Source organism: Tamandua tetradactyla, chromosome 5 (assembly GCF_023851605.1).
Source record: "Tamandua tetradactyla isolate mTamTet1 chromosome 5, mTamTet1.pri, whole genome shotgun sequence".
NCBI lineage: Eukaryota > Metazoa > Chordata > Mammalia > Pilosa > Myrmecophagidae > Tamandua > Tamandua tetradactyla.
In genome coordinates, this window is record NC_135331.1 from 179,896,460 (window position 1) to 179,912,758 (window position 16,299).

Below are 16,299 nucleotides of genomic sequence, written 5' to 3' on the forward strand. Positions count from 1 at the left end.
CTGCAAAGCACTCAAATTAATATCAAATACCATGTCTAATTTTCTGGGACAACCACGTACTACTGATTTTCTCACTTGTCTTTATCAGCCCTTTTCTCCTCCTTCCCTCCACAAGTATTCTAAATGTGTTCTATTCTGCTTAAACCTGCGACCAACTACCCGTGATTTTAGTCAACATCTATATATCAATGACTTCTAAATCTTTATTTCTAGCATTGCTTTCTCCTTGTGGCTTAACACACATATTCAAATGCTTAGTACATATTTCTACCTGGATATACACGGTCATCTCAAACTCTTTGAACTCTCTAAACTCATTTCTCCCATCAACTCTGCTTCTCTTTTTGGGTAACCAGCCTCCAAAATAAGTCCCCAAAGATCTCTGTCTCCAGGTAAACAAAACTATGCGTAGTTTCCTCCTCTACTGAACCAACTTTGGTCTGTGTGACCAACCAAATACAGCAAAGGAAATGATCTGTCACTCAAAGATTATGTTATGAAAAGACTGCTGTTTCCAAAAAATCTGTCTTGTTTTGCTTAACTCACTTGCTATGGAGAGGCCCATGTGGAGAAACTCCAACACCATTCAAGTTTTCAGAGACTGGCCAACAGCTTGACTGAAGCATCACGAGAAATCCTGGTCAGAACCACTCAGCTAAGTATACCTGGTTTCTTGAGCCTCAGAAACTGTGAGATAATAAATGTCTGTTGCTATAAACTGCTAAATTGGGAGTAATTTGTTACACAGCAGTAGATAACTAATACATGCCCTTCCTACATTCCTCTCAATTGACATCAACATTCATTTTGTCACCCTTCATTCTTTCATTTAACAATTAACAATTTATTAAGTACCTACCATGTGACAGACCCATCATCCTCAATAATGTCACAAAGTCCTGACGAGTTTGTCTGTAACATCTTTCTCAAATCTGTCCCTCAGATCTCTATCACCATAGTCCTAATCCGAGGCCCTCATAATTTCTCAACAATGCTATTACAATAGCCTCCCGTTTAGTTCCCTGATTCCCATCACCCCTATCAAGAGTATTCTATTTAACACACGAAAAGCAGCATGTTTACAAGAGTAAAGGTGACAGGACCAGGAGAGAGTTCTCTCACAGAATGAATGACGCCACTATATTTGCAGAAAAGTAACTTATGATTGACAAGTTTGATACCCAATAAAACAGAAATCAGCTTATCTAGCCAAAGTGTACAGAGAAAGAAAAGAGGACACAACTGTGGACAATTCAGAGTCCACATGAGATACAGCAGCAATACTGAGCAATCAGATGAAAATGGACAACGTGAGTGTACATATAAAATCATGTATTAGTTTTCTACTGGTAATAATTTACCACAAATTTAGTGGCTTAAAATAGAAGAGTAATTTTCACCTTACTCTCACAGTTCTGGAGGTCAGAAGTCTGAAATGGGTTTCACTGGGCAAATCAAGGTATTGGCAGCGGCCATGTGTCTTCTGGAGGCGTTTGGCAAGAATCCATCCCCTTTCCTTTTCCAGCTTCTAGAAGATGCCACTTCCCTTGCGGTGGCTCCCTCCCATCTTCAAAGCCAGCAGCAGCCGATCAAATCTTTCTCACGCCGCATCGCTCTGACTCAGACTTGCTGCCCTCTGCCCCTTTAAGGACCTTGTTATACTGGCTCTGCTTGAATCATGCAGAGTGATCTTCCCAAATGAAGATCACTTAATCCCATCTGAGAAGTGCTTTTTGCTTGTAAGAAAACACATTTGTTCCAGGGATTAGGACAGGGACAACTTTGGGGGACCAATATTCTGCCTACTACAGTCCAGTTGCATATTTTTATCTAGTAGTGCTCCACAACCCAGAAACAGGAATGGAGAAAACATGTAACAAGGGTGACTGAATATCAGCACCAGGCAAAAGGTTAAAGATATCTATCTACCTATGGTCTTAGAGAGAGCAATATTAAAGTGATGGGCTTTGCTTCAAATCAAATTCTTATTTACACTATGCCAATTTACGTTGTTAATTACGTTATGGTCATAAAGTACACTTATTCAGGCTCATTTATCACCAATATTTTCTGATAATCACCAGGGAATTGGGACAAGCATGAACATACTCTTAAGACACTGGAAGTGCACATTCTTCTAAGTCATTTAAAGGAAAGCACACGTCAGTACAAAAACCATTTAGACTAATTGCTTACCTGTGACAGTCTATACTTGAACACTTTTCAAAAAATTTTCTGTATTTTGCATAAAGTTAATTCAGAAGCATTCAACCAAATGTAGCCTCAGAGAATACAAGATTTCTAGTTATCTAGACAAAGGCTTTTAACAAAATTAACTTCCATACTGACAGTTTGTGCTGAGAAGCAAGGAGCTGCAAACATAATTTTAAGTCTGTGATAAGTACATAAATTAAAGACTTTAATTACATTGAAATAAATCAACATTATATTTTTAAGGGTTTCACTCCATGTGCAATAATTTATATATTTTATTCCTCTTTTCTCATTTAGGGCAATGTGATCCATTCAAGCTCCAGATTACAAGAATTACAATTAACATACCAGGAGGGAATCTGATTTTAATTTTACCCCATGCTTATGATTGTAGGGTGGCTGCTCGGAGATTGGCAACTTATACAAAAGATGAGTACTCTCGCCCCCAGATCCCTTCCACTCCGTCTCATCTGAGGGTGGTTAGGGAGATAATAAGAGTCACAGTCACACCCATCTGCAGTGCTTGGGGTGGTAATTACACACACAGACCCAGGACACCAGCTGATAAGCCAGAGCAGGAGCTACATAAACGGCAGATGCAATGTTCTGCATCCATTTTTAGATATTTTATTTGCTGCTCAACCTTTACGTTTGATAACTGTGGTCTCTAATACCCTATAATTAACGTCCATCAGGAAAGAAAATATATACAAGAAACATACTTTGTTGTTAAGGGCTTTGTCAGCAGAGCTGAATTGAGGGGAGAAGCCTAGGGAGCTGGTGGGAATCGACAATAGCGGACCAGCTCTCCTACATAAATGATCTAATTTAACCTTCACAATAAATCTATGAGGTAAGTTTTTTTACTCTAATTTAACAGATGAGGAAACTGAGGGTCTTAGCAGTTAAAACACTAAGACCAGACATTAGTAAGTGGTGAAGCTGAAATTCAACCTGGAGTCCGTCTAACTTATTGAACCACCACATCTGATTGGTCTGGTGGGCACTGCCGCCTTGCTGGGCCGTCCAGGCAGTGGGCCTCTGACTCTCTAACCAGCCCCTGAGAGACCTGGATCTCCTGGAACCATTAACTCCTGGACAGGAGAATGAATTTCCCTTTACTCCTCTACATCTTGACCAAGTCTGTTACAGAGATTTGTAATCAGACATTGTGTCAACTGCACCATTATTTTTCTTAAAAACCTTATTAAAGAAGAAGCTGGAAGGCAACAGCATAGCTTCTTTATCTAAGAAAATCAGATACATAAATTCAACCTAAAACAAAGCAAACAGAAAAAACTTCCCATAATTACAGATTTAAAATTAATCTACTGATTAATATCCTCATCCACTTTATTCTGATCACATTTTCCCAAAAGACTACTGTAAAAAAACAAGGAAAAGATATTGTCTAAAAATGGAATAGAAAATTAATAGTACTAAGCAATTAATAATGCCTACAGCATGTCTTTCACGGACAAGACATTCAACAAAAGTTTCCCAGACACATGGCCTATATGCTCTATTTTACTCATAGCTAAATGTGTCTATTTCTGTTATTTTGAGTGGACCACTATATAAATATACATACACGCAAACACACAACAAAAAGTACACATACTTTGTTTACACATGGTTTCCTTAGGCAAAACATTTAAGAATAGAATACTATATGGTACTTTGAATAGGAAATGATTTCAGAAATAAATGAGATTCTGTTGAGACTGTGCTTAAGGAAGAACAGGTTGAGGAATGCAAAAACCTGTGAACACACAAACATACACACTCAACAGGAAAAACTAAATCTGTCCAATCAGAAAGTTCAAATATCTAGAATTTGTACATATTCAAACTTTGCATTTCATTTTATAAGAAGGAGAGAAATGACAAGTAAAAAAGGAAGCAAGAAAATGTGTTCAAAAATCAAGTTTTGACGTTTGCCATGGGATGTTTGGCCTGATTTCCTATACACTTTCTTGTGAACTGGAGGTGCTAAAGGATTCCAGTATAATTTATAGACGGTATGATTTAAAGTTAAGTATACTATTTTGAAAGGTGGAAAATTATTAATCCCTATGGCAACTTGTAGTTAACTAAAATAAGTTACTCTCCAACAACCTGGAATAAATAAGAATTTATCCTAATATTTCACAACAATTATTAATCATAGTAACAATTTAACAATTAACAATGTACGGAGTAAATTATTTACTTTCAAAACTCCTTAAACTTCAATATAGAGATGGTATATAAATAAGGAAATATAGATTAACAAATTAAAAAGTAATTAAAAATACAGCTCTCCCACTCTGCAACAGGCCTCGCAGCCTTCCTGCAGCTTTCGCCCCTCAAGCTCCGAGCTCTGTGGCCCATATGTGATGATGAGGTGAGCTATCCATGCTGTAAAAAGAGGCCAAAAGAAATCTAGGAGCCTGTGGAACCAGAACATCAGTGAAAGGTGCATGATTTGGACAAAAAACATGTTCCAATATGCCAAAATAACCACAGCCTCTGAACTCCATGGCTCTGAGACTGCAGAGAAGACAGAACCCAACAAACAGAGAGGTCTGTTTTCTAGCTTGGAGGTGAAAGGGGGAGGTTTGAACAGAGAGGTCTAGAAAAGCTTCCAAGGAGCCAAAGGAGGGACCTGGATCCTGGCCTGCTATTGTCACTGACATCGCTGTGGTCCTCGGTGATGTCAGAACAGATGGCTTCCTGCCATCCATGCCTGGAGCTATACTGTACCAAGAAATGTTCAATTGTGGCTAAGAGCCATCTCCACAGAAAGCAGTAACCTGGTGTGCCAGTTCGAAAAGGTTTATGTACCCTAGAAAAGCCATGTTTTATTCCTAATCAACCTTGTGGGAGCAACGGTTTCTTCTAACCCCTATTCAGTACTGTATGTTGGAAACTTTAATTAGCTTATCTCCATGGAGATGTGACTCAATCAAGCGTGGGTATTAAACTTGATTAGATGGAGACGTTTATCCACCCATTTCAGATGGGTCCTGATTGGTTTTACTGGAATTCTTAAAAAGAAGCAGCGCTTTGGAAAAAGCTAGAGAACAATAGGAGAGAAAGCCATGAGATTCTGAGAGAGCAGAGAAAGCTGCAGAACCATGAAGCAGAGAGTCCACAGCCAACAACTTTTGGAGATGAAGAAGGAAAATGCTTTCTGGGGAGCTTCATGAAACAAAAGACCTGGAGAGGAAGCTAGCAGACAATGCCATGTTCACCACGTGCCTTTCCAGATGAGAGGAAAACCTGGAACTTCATCAGCTTTTTTGAACCACAGTATCTTTCCCTGAATGCGTTAGATAGGACACTTCTACAGACTTGTTTTAATTGGGACATTTCTTGGCCTTAAAACTGATGACAAGCAACTTATTAAATTCCCCTTTTAAAAAGTCATTTCTGGTATATCACATTCCTGCAGCTAGCAAACTAGAACACCAAGTTATTGAATGATGTACTTATTCACATTAAGTTCTCATACCTGTGGAATGAGACACCGTGGCGAGAAGATGTGGACAAAAACCAAAGCGTCTTGGTGACTACACTTTGATTTGGTTGGAAATGGGCCACTGAGACCACAAGAGACCTGAGGAAAAAAGTTCTATAAGAACCAAGTCGGAGTTGGACCAAGTGGGCTGCAGACGTCTTCGGCACCTGTGGAACGGGACGGATGCTGTAGTGAGAGGACGTGCACTTAAAACAAAAGAACCTTGGTGATTGCACTTGACTTGGTTGGATGTGGCCACTGAGACCACAGGAGACAGGAGGAATGAAGTCTTGCAAAGGCCAAGGCCAGTCTGAGTTGGAACTGAGTGGGCCAAAGACATCTTCAGCTGCTCCGCAACACTGGAAACTGACAGGGGTATCGATGCAGTGATTCAACAGTACTGCGCGTTTGTTGGGCTCTATCTACTGTTATACTTCTCCTTCTCTTTAAACGACATGTGTATTTAGGGGCAATAAATTACAAAGTACACTGAAAACAAAAACAAAAACACATCTCCTTTACAATAAAAAAGAGTGGCATACAGTAGTCGAATCTAAAATACTCAAATCCCAACTATTCTAGTTGATCAATGAGTCTTTTTTTTCCCTCTACTCCAGGTCCTTTGGTAGTTTCAGCCTCCCTTTATGTCTCAAAATGTCAGTGGTTAAAGAAATAGGACAAAAATTTTACGTTATTCAATTTCACTATTTTTTTAAATAAGTTCTGTTAAAGTTCTGGTAGGAAAAAAGATGTAGTCATTAATGAAATAAGGTTAAGGCCTAAAAATGACAGTTGTTCCATTCTGCTGTTTAATAAAAAACTAAGAATAAAAGGTTGATTTTCTAAAATAATTGCCTTGGTCTCAAAGGTTATGTAGAAGAAAATACTGACAATAACTGGCCATCTCCAAATTGCTAAGGTGGTATTTCCAAAATCCATTATTATATGTTAATTGATTGACTGTCACAGAATATTTTCTGAAGATATTTCAAAGGATCATTAAATATCCAGGTCAATCTAAGAAAAGCCTCTATGGCTGAGTTCACATTTGAAACATAAAATATAAACCTGATAGTAATTTTTCCCTACATCAAACTATTATTTATAACTGCTTTTATTTTTTTAAAATCCTATATTCAGTTAACTATTGCCTCTTCCTCTGCTCAAGTGTTTACCTCGGTAAGGATGTCAATTCTATATGACATACTTTCTTTATATTCTTTTCAGGATAGAAACTTTCTGTGGTGAAAAAAAAACAAGTATCTGTTATAGTATCACAAATTTCCATTAGTCACATCAATTGTATTCTATGTCATTATATTCACATTTATTTGGATGCTCACAGATAATGAATTGGTTTTTTAAAATATCTAAAATCAACTGAAAGGGTAGAATTACAGCATTCTACCAGTTCTTTCCATCTGCCGCTCTTATTCCTATTGCCAGTCAGGAGCTAACTGGTTTCACACACCCAGTTACTCTTCATTCTTATCTCAAACTTGAGAGAAAAAAATGTTAAAAAACAACCAAATTTTAACAAAGTAGAGGGCATTTACTAATTAATTCAATTGAACAGATTACTTTATTCACATATTGTCCATGTACCTTTATCCTGCACATCACTTTTTAAGAAGGTGGCAATTAGAGGATTCCAAAGGATTTTTATAAAGCAAATAACCAAAAGAAAAAACAAAACAGAGAGAATGAGATGGATAAAAATGGAAAAATTCCAACTTACTGCCTTCAGGAATGGGGTTTTAGCAACAATCAACTAAGAAAGCAAGCAATCAGAGAAAAACTATTTAAAATAACCACAGCAGTAATTTTCACACCGAAAATGGCAATCTCTAAATGAACGTAATCAAACTTTTTTAAGCCTGGAAATCTAAAGCTGTTAATAAAAACATGAAAATATTATGACATTTATCTGCAAATAAAAAAAAGAAAATAGCTCCGTTACAAATTTACCAAAGCCACAGTTACAAACTGCACAACCTATAAACCTATTGGCAAGGCATTCAAACAGTAAGCAAAACATGATTCCAACAGGCAAAAATCAACAACCCTACCGCCTCCTAGGAACGTGACAGGTGATATTCATTAGAAAGAAGGCGGACACAGAGGAAAGAGAGCTGCCAGTGTAGCGCCCCTCTCCTAGACTGATTCAGAGACCTGGGTTAGAGTCTAGGTTCGGCCAGTTACAAGCTGTGTAATCTTCCAAAGACTGTGGGCATCAAACTTCTAAAACTTCTATAAAATGAGTGAGTTAGACTGGGAAGAATCTAAGGTTCCTTCCAGGACTAAACATTTTAACACAAAAGGCAGTTTCTTTATAAGTTCTTGGGCAATTAATTAGTAGGATACTATGCTCTTGTGCTCATTAATAAATACAAGAAATAAATTCAAATCATTAAAATATGATTAAACGATTATATCCAGGTTATGTATAATAGAATGGCAAGGTTGCAATATCACAAAAGAGGGGAAAAAAAAGTTATACCCCAATTGAGTAACCGTTGTGGGGTTCTGTTTCAGGGTAATAATTCTAGTTTGAAAACCCAAGTAATAAGCAAAACTGAATATTATTATGAAACAGTATCTAGATAATCTAAACAAACCAATTGTGAAAAATCAGTTGTTATATTTATATAAATGTAGAGAAAATGACTAGATGATTGCTTGAAAATGTCACTGATTTTGGCATTATATAAACACATTTTGGCTTGGGGTACAATAAAAGCAGAGTATTAGATGACTGATAAGAAGACTATACATATATTTTTTTTCCAGAGGTTAAAGGCGTTTATTATAAAGGAGGTAGGGGGAAGAGGAGGGGGAAGGGGGGAAGGGGAATGGGGGAGGGGAAGGGTAGAGGAACACTTTCTTCAAGAGCCTGAAGAAAATGTCCACCTGTGTTGTGATGTGTCTCTCCTTTTATTTTCTGAAGTTCGCTGTCCCTTACTGGTCATAAATTCTGCATTTGGTGACTCATCTGATGGCCTTTGGCTAGTATTTTTGCTTCCTTCTTTTGGGGCCTGTCCTGACCTGTCTGCTCCCTACTGATGGAGTCATACCATTCTTTGATGTGGCTTCTTGCCCCAGGCAGCACCTGGCAAGAGGCCTTACCTCTTGCTGTGGCAAGGAGGAGGGGGAAGGGGAAGGGTCATGAGTCAGAGGACTGTGAGGTGAGTTTGGGCTGCAGGGGGAGAGGGGGCTGGGTTCTGAGCTCCACTCCCTGTGACCTGTCATTCCTGCCCTTTGTTCATTATAAAATTTAGGAGAGGAGGCGGGCACATCATCTGTCATTCTTAACTGCTTCCTGCTGGACGGCGGTGGCATTAGGGGGCTTTGGGGATGGAGGCAGGGTTTTCAATGCAACAGTAGTTAGGTGCTGCCTTATCCAGTTTTCACCTCACGAGTCTTTGGTAACTTAGCGTGTTGTTCCTGAAAGAGCTTAAGAGTAATAGTGAAGTGATTGTGAGGCGTAAGAATTGATTAACAAGCTTACAGAATAAGGGTACTAGGGTAAGTAAATTATTCACATAGAAGCAGCATTTCTCACTGAGAAATAGGCAAAGGCCACTTTCTTTGGCTGTTAGCAGGTTAGCTGCACCTATTTTGCAGTATTATTGCCACAGGTGAGTTAATTTTGGTTTGCATATTAATTAAAGTGGCAGAAAATTTTTTAATACTATTTTGGAGTTCTTTTGAGAGCATCTGTGAGGTTATTATACTGCAAACTCCAGTGCCTACCCCTGTTAGGATACTTATAGTAGCTAAGAGACGCAGAAGGATAACGTCACATTTTGGTTTTAGGTTAATGTTAAGGGGAATGGGGAAGGACTTGTTAGTAGGAGCTACTAAGATTTTTGGTGATAGATGGACCAGAGTACCGGTTCCTGTCCAGTTGGTAGTACAAGTTTTATTAAAATAGATTAAAAATCCCAGAAAACTCTGTTATTTTAACAGAGAGAAAATTAAATTTTAATTTTGTATTAATATATTACTTGGCATTGAAATTTTACCCATAAATTTTCCCAACTTTGACCTAAATTTTCCTTTCCACTAACATTTTATGACTTACTGTATCTATTCAGGTTTTGTCTACTTTTCCCTCATTCTGTAACAACCATTTATTTTACCTTAAGACAAAACTATCCTTTTTTAATAGTCACATCCTTTATATCCTTTATAGTTAAGTTTCTAAGCAAACATCTTATCACATACAATGACCATTAAACTCAAACTTGCCAGAATAATGTCAAATATTTATAACACGTTAGTGAATTATTTTTCAATCAGTAATTTTGCAATTTTTTATGAAGAATTTAAGACTGGGGTTGGGTGAAGATTGTGGCTCAGAGTAAGTAGCAGGACTACAGATGGTATGAGGCTGAGCTCTAAGTAAGGGAAGCGTGAGTACCACATTTAGTTTGGCTAGATTAGAAGACTATATTTTTATATTTGCTAGAAAACTGGTGAATCAATTACCTACCTTTTGAAATGACAAAGATATTTATTATTTTAGAAAAGTGCTTTATATATTTGTTTCTATATAAAAAATAAGTATATTATGAAATAATATAGCTTTTTGAAGCAATGTAAAAGGCACCCCATAAGCAAATATTTAAGAGTAATTTAACTCAGCTGAAATGATCTATCACTAACCCAGAAGTGTAGAAAAATACACTTTCTCAAAAATATTCCCTGACTTTCTCTATTGTATCCCAAAATTACTTAGTACTTCATCATCCCAAAATTACTTGGTACTTCATCATCATCATCACCACCACCGCCAGCTTCAACGTGTACTTATTCATATTAACGTTACGTCAAATATAAAACACAGTCCTGACAGCTGAGGAGCTTACAGCCAAATCAGAGAAAGAAGATAGATTAAAAAACACAATAAATAGGATTTACAAGTTTGTATTACATGTCAAGTAATAAGTATAGAGAATAAATGCTGTAGTTGTTCAGAGCAAGATTCTGACAAGGGCAAGGTTGGGCCAGGGCAATTGTAGGCAAATGGGGCACAGAGAACAAAAACAAATTACTTTCTGTTCTTCGTAAGATTATACTCTACGTCATACTATAGTTATGCCTGTAAGTGATAACTGGACTGAAATGTATCAAAAGGACAATCAACCAAAGAGGCATGTGATGATCTGCTAACATAATAGGATATTAAAAGGGAAGTTTCTACTGAGAAGAACAGAAATGACATTCCAAAGCAGGTGCAGGATCATTCTCAAAATTCTCGAAGGAGGCAGCCCAAAGAGAGGAGTATCGACATGTGTTTCCTCCTACCCCAAAACTAGTGAGAGGGACTTCAAGGAGATTACAGAAGGGATTTTGGATATTTCCTTGGGGAGAGCTTTGGTAATAAGTGCTCTTGACTTCCAAGGGCAAGGGTGGAGACGGAAGACTGTCCTTCCCCTGGCTTTGATGGGGCCACCTGAAGAGGCTGATGTGCCTCTTCTACACTTTGAATAATATACTGAGCTGGCATCAGATTACCCCTGAAAAATCTAAAGGATGAAGAGTGGCTAAAGAGATACGAGAGAACAAAATAGAGATGACTAATTGGAACCACTTCCAGAGTTTGGGGCAAGAATGAGTGTTTCCTATGGCCCAGATGTGGGTTCCACATGGGAGAGACAGAGCCAACCAGGGTGGGGTCACATGGGTTCATTCAAGAGGGCTAGCTGGAACTTGAGGAGATCTCAGCAAAATGAAAATGAAGGTACAGCCAGATCCTAGAAGCTGAGAAAGGAGTAAGCAGCCAGTCAGAACACACACGTGTGCATTCTCATTCTTAAGGTACTTGAGGAGGGAAATCTTGAGCAATGGAAGTGGCGGTGAGGAATCCACAAGTGAAAGAATGTGATTTCAACCTATGCCAAGACTACAAAAGCACTGAAGCTAGATCACCATGCATTAATCAAGTAAAAGTTTGCTGCTCCTCTTTCCTCTGTTTCCTTCTTCCTTGTCCCAACTTAGAGGGGCTCACAAACCAGGACAAAAGAGGAGGAGAAGAAAACCCAAGTGAGAAGAAGTCAATGATGTCCCCCTTTCCCAATTATTGTCATCCCCCCGCAACAGGCAGAGCTGGAGAGTGACTGTGGAGCGATAAAATTCATCTTCAAATTAGGTTTGGTCTGGAGTTTGAATTTCTTATTGGTACTGGACATTTCAATTACTAAATTGAGACTTTTGTGACTTAAAGAATGATTTATATTATCTAAGAGCAACCACAAAAGTCAAGTTCATCCACAGGCCAGGGATGAACTGGCCTCACAGAGTAGATTGAAAGGGACACTAAGTGACAAAAATAAACCTGTTTTATAGTTAGATCCCACAAATCTTGCTTTTCAACCTAGTACAGTATAGACTCAGCATAGTGGAGCATACAGAAGTACACAAATGTGATCTTATAAAAAGTAACCCAATCTACCAAGCCACTCTGTCTATCTTGAGATGGCACTGCCATCAACAATTCCAGAAATCTGCCACAACATAACTTAATAATATTAATTCTCAAAACTTGAACACAAGCAACCTAAATATGCTAGACTCCTTTTAAAAGGCATAGGCTGTCTTGCTTCATGCTCTAACACGTAGCAATGTGCCCCAATATAAAAAGTACTTAAAGAACTGCGGTTCTCCTTATCATGTGAAGGCTGCAATGTTAGGCTCTTAGGAAACAGAATCTGAACAAATACATCTTCAGCTCAAATGGCTTTTTAATTAAAAATATATTGAATTTTACTATGTGCAAAATTATAATACATATTACTTTCATCCTTATCCCCTCATAGCCAGCCAAATCTCTGAAAAAAGGCACAAGGTATTTTTAGTACTTTACCACAACAATGAAGAATAAATGTTAAAAATTTAAACTCTGATATTCAAACAGGAGAAAAATTACTATATACATTTTAAAACAGCTTAGCAGAAAACTCTCAAGAGAAATGCAATACTATGTAATGCTATTTACATACAGAATTGTTTCATTTTAAAGGGGAGGAGTATTTTAATAGATTATCCAGTATTTTACTGCTACTTTATGTTTGTTGGCATATAAGGTCTCTTCCCAGTGATAGCTTTCACTATTAAGAGTCTACTATGTGCCACTACAGCTCTCTGAGATGAGCATTATCATCCTAAAGATTAGGAAACTCAGGCTTAGAGTTGAGTGACTTGCTCAAGGTCACACTACAAGTAAATGGTGGAGCCGGAGTTTAAACTCAAGGCAGTGGGTCAGATTCCAAAGGCATGCTCTTACTTACACTGCTAACTACAGGGCTGTCAAGAGTTGAGTTCGACTGACTCGTTTCCATAAAAGAAATAAAAATCTTATTTTAATGACAACCTTTATAACATGTAATTTTGAAATACAAGCTATTGTCAAGCTCCAACCCATATTTCTATTTACAAACCTCTGCTGGTGTGAATCTACTAAAAACTTCTTGAGTGAGAAATTTTATATAGCAGATACTAGTAAAGTTTCTAAGCATCATTTTGTGACACATGATGCCAATCATATGTACAGTATTTACAGTAATTTTACGTGACTTTAAAATCTGACAGTTTCCAAAACGGTGCATAGAGGAAACAAGTTGTGTATGTTTGCAGGAGCTCAAGGGTGTTGGCTGCAACAGAGTCCAGGTTATCAGATTGTTTCATTCTCAGGCCTTATCTTAGTAATAAAGACAAGAGTTAGAGACAGGAGAAACCCTAGATATTTTAGTGTAAGTTAGTGGTCCTCAACCTGGGACAGTTTTGCCATTCCAACCCCAAAACGTATGTGACAATGTCTGGAGACATTTTTACTGTCACAACTATGATGGTGGTGGGGGTGGGTGGGTTACTGTGCTACTGACATCTACCGGGTAATGCCAGGGATGCTGTTAAACATCCTGTACTGCACAGGACAGACCTTCCTCCGTCCCCAAAAGAACAAGGAATTGTCCAGTCCAAAAGGTCAATAGTGCTGAGGTTGAGAAATCCTGATCTAAGGGATTAAATGAGACACTCAGCAGAAGCAGTGGCGAGGATGCTTCGAGATTGTAACTATAAACACTCAGTGAAGACTGGCAGTCAGCCCTCAAGCAGTCTCCAGTCTCCTTAGATTTGAGGCAGATAATCTAAAGAGATAAAGTGATAGTGACTTCTACCCAATACATCTACCTTGGCCAGTTGTGCTGATTTTTTTTTTTTTCTGATCATAGGAGGAAATGGAAAAAAAGCATACATAAAAAGAAAAAAATTTTAATAAAGAGAAGAAAAACAGCTTTTCCAACACAGTATACAGCTCCACTACCACCTTATTGTTTCTATTACAGCAGGAGAGTTACAATCCTAAATAAGAACAACTAACGTAGTGGACACACTATGAGAGAAAATGAGAATGAATAAACTTTCACAGGCTGCGCTCTGGACATCAGTCTTCTGAAGACCAAACAGTATTCCAGGACACCTGGCTTTCAGCCCCCCGAATGGATATAGTAACCACTCTCATTCCTTCTCAGAATCAAGAAAAAACAGTAAAAAAACCATACACAAAGCAACCTCCAATATGGTGCTGACATAAAGCAAACATAAAACTTCACAGAACGTTATCTTGCTTTGCACAGCTGAGTTCCACTGTTAGATCCCTGCACCTTTTCCTTTGTCTTTCCATTTAATCCTCACTCCTTAGTCCTTTCGTGTTATTTTTTTTTCTCCCCTAGATCTCATTCACTAAAATCTTCTTTTGATCTTTGTTCATTCTTTATTCACTCCCATTTTCTTCCTTTCCTCTCTTCCAAATGTCTTTCTTTACCCTGTCCAAAAGCACTAGATAGCAATGGAATTATATAACGAGAATTTGGGAGTTTAGAGTCAGACTTGAGAGGTTATCGGGTGGTAAACCCACACAAAACCCACCTCTCCTCAAGCAGAGGGCAGATTTAGCTTTGACACATGCAGGTTTATCACCCAATACCTTGCAGAAACCACAAAGCACTTCTCACTTACTGGCATTGCTAAATATCTGGTGACACCTAAACAGAGCAATTTAATTGATCTGAACTGCTCTTGCCTCATAGATAGTAACTCTTTCTCATGATCAATGAACATTCGCTAAATTAGAAAAAAGCTCGCAGATTTAGGTAGGGTCCTAGAATTACAAGTGGCCAAATCTGCAGGTTATTTGCTCTTTGAAAATTATCTTTTGATAGAATGAAACGCTCATCTAAATGGAGACAGTGTGATTCATCTAATAAACCTTGTTTAACATTTTGTCAGGATGAGGAATGACTCATTAAATCCCAAAAATGGTAGCAAGGTATGTTTTACCCTCCTGCATTTCTCGAAAAGTTTATTCTTTCCTGAGCTATGTATATACACTGATGAACCGGGTGGATTCCGGGTTATCTTAGGTAAATACGATACTGTACTTCACACAGTGTAGTGTAATGCTTCGTGCAGTCTTGGCAGATTGCAGAAGGGAGGCATTATTATGGGCTAAAGGAAGTAAATACTAATTTTGTTCTGTGCTAGCTAACCCCCAAAGGACAACAGGGTGCAAGTCCCGTTACTAGGTAGCCGGGCCGTTGAGCTACCTAGTTGAAACACCCTCGCCAGCACCCCACCTAAGTCTGAACGGCTGTAGGAGGTGCGGCTCCCGCTACTGCTTCCCTGGAAGAGGCCCCTTCAACTCGGCCGGCCCGGGGAGCCCGAGCGGCCCGCACAGGGTCGCCAAGTCCCGGGCCCGCCGCCGCCGCCGCGCCCCCTACCTTGGTGAGCTGAGCGATCTTCTTGCTCATTTTCAGGTGCAGGTCCTGGCTGTAATCCATGCCGTGCCCCGCCTGCTGCACGGCGGCCGGCGAGGACGCGAACTTGGCCGCCCCGGCCGCGGAGCCGCCGTAATAGTGCTGCTGCCAGCTCATGCCCGGGGTCGCCATCTTCCCGACAGACCCCCGCCCGCACACCTGTCCCCGCGCCCAGGGGGCGGCCCGCGGAGCAACGGCGTCCGGGAAGCCAGAGCCCGGGCGGCCGCTTCCGAACCCGACCCCCGGCGCCCGCCAGCCTCGGCCGCAGGCGCCCTCCCGCCCGCGACGCCGCGGTCACCCTCTTGCAGGGACGGGGCGGCCCCGCCGGCCCGAGGCCGCGAGCGACAACCCGGCGCGGGACAGACCCCGCGGCCCGGCGGGTTCCTCAGCCCGCGCCCGGCGGGGGCGTCGTGGGCGGCGCGGCCCCGCGGGTCCCGCTCGCACCCAGCACGGGGACCCGGCGAGCCAGGCGCCGCGGGGGCTGCGGAGGGAGGCGGAGACGGGGCGGGCAGCGGCGGGGGAAGGCGGGGACCTGGAGGAGGACGCGGGAGCCACGGAGCCGCCGTTACCCGGGCGCGCGGGGCCGGCGACGTCACTGCTCCACAGCCAGGCCCCGCCCCGCAGCCCCGCGGCCCGGGCGGGCGCCTTGCCAGGACGCGCCGGGGCCCTGGGACCTCCCCTGAGGCCCGTTCCGTGGGCCGCGCGTGCGGCCTGATGTGAAAACTGGAGCCAGGGAAGATGGGGCCCTGGTCGCCTTTGAGTGTG

The 16,299-nt window shown here is 40.5% G+C and overlaps 1 protein-coding gene across 9 annotated transcripts in view; it reads right to left on the reverse strand.

The window, feature by feature from the left end:
• The window catches only part of FAM184A (family with sequence similarity 184 member A), a 151,726-nt gene extending 136,007 nt beyond the window's left edge, over positions 1-15,719 (reverse strand). For 8 of the 9 annotated variants that reach the window (XR_013176391.1, XR_013176393.1, XR_013176394.1 and 5 more), the window contains exon 1: positions 15,499-15,718. Coding sequence is in view for 5 of the 9 variants with exons in the window: in XM_077162770.1 (XP_077018885.1) it covers positions 15,499-15,666 (168 nt within the window). In the remaining 4 variants the exon portion in view is untranslated. Of the gene's footprint in view, positions 1-15,498 lie in introns of all 9 variants that reach the window. The other variant, XM_077162771.1, reaches the window with a different exon arrangement.
• Positions 15,720-16,299: the final 580 nt, after the last annotated feature.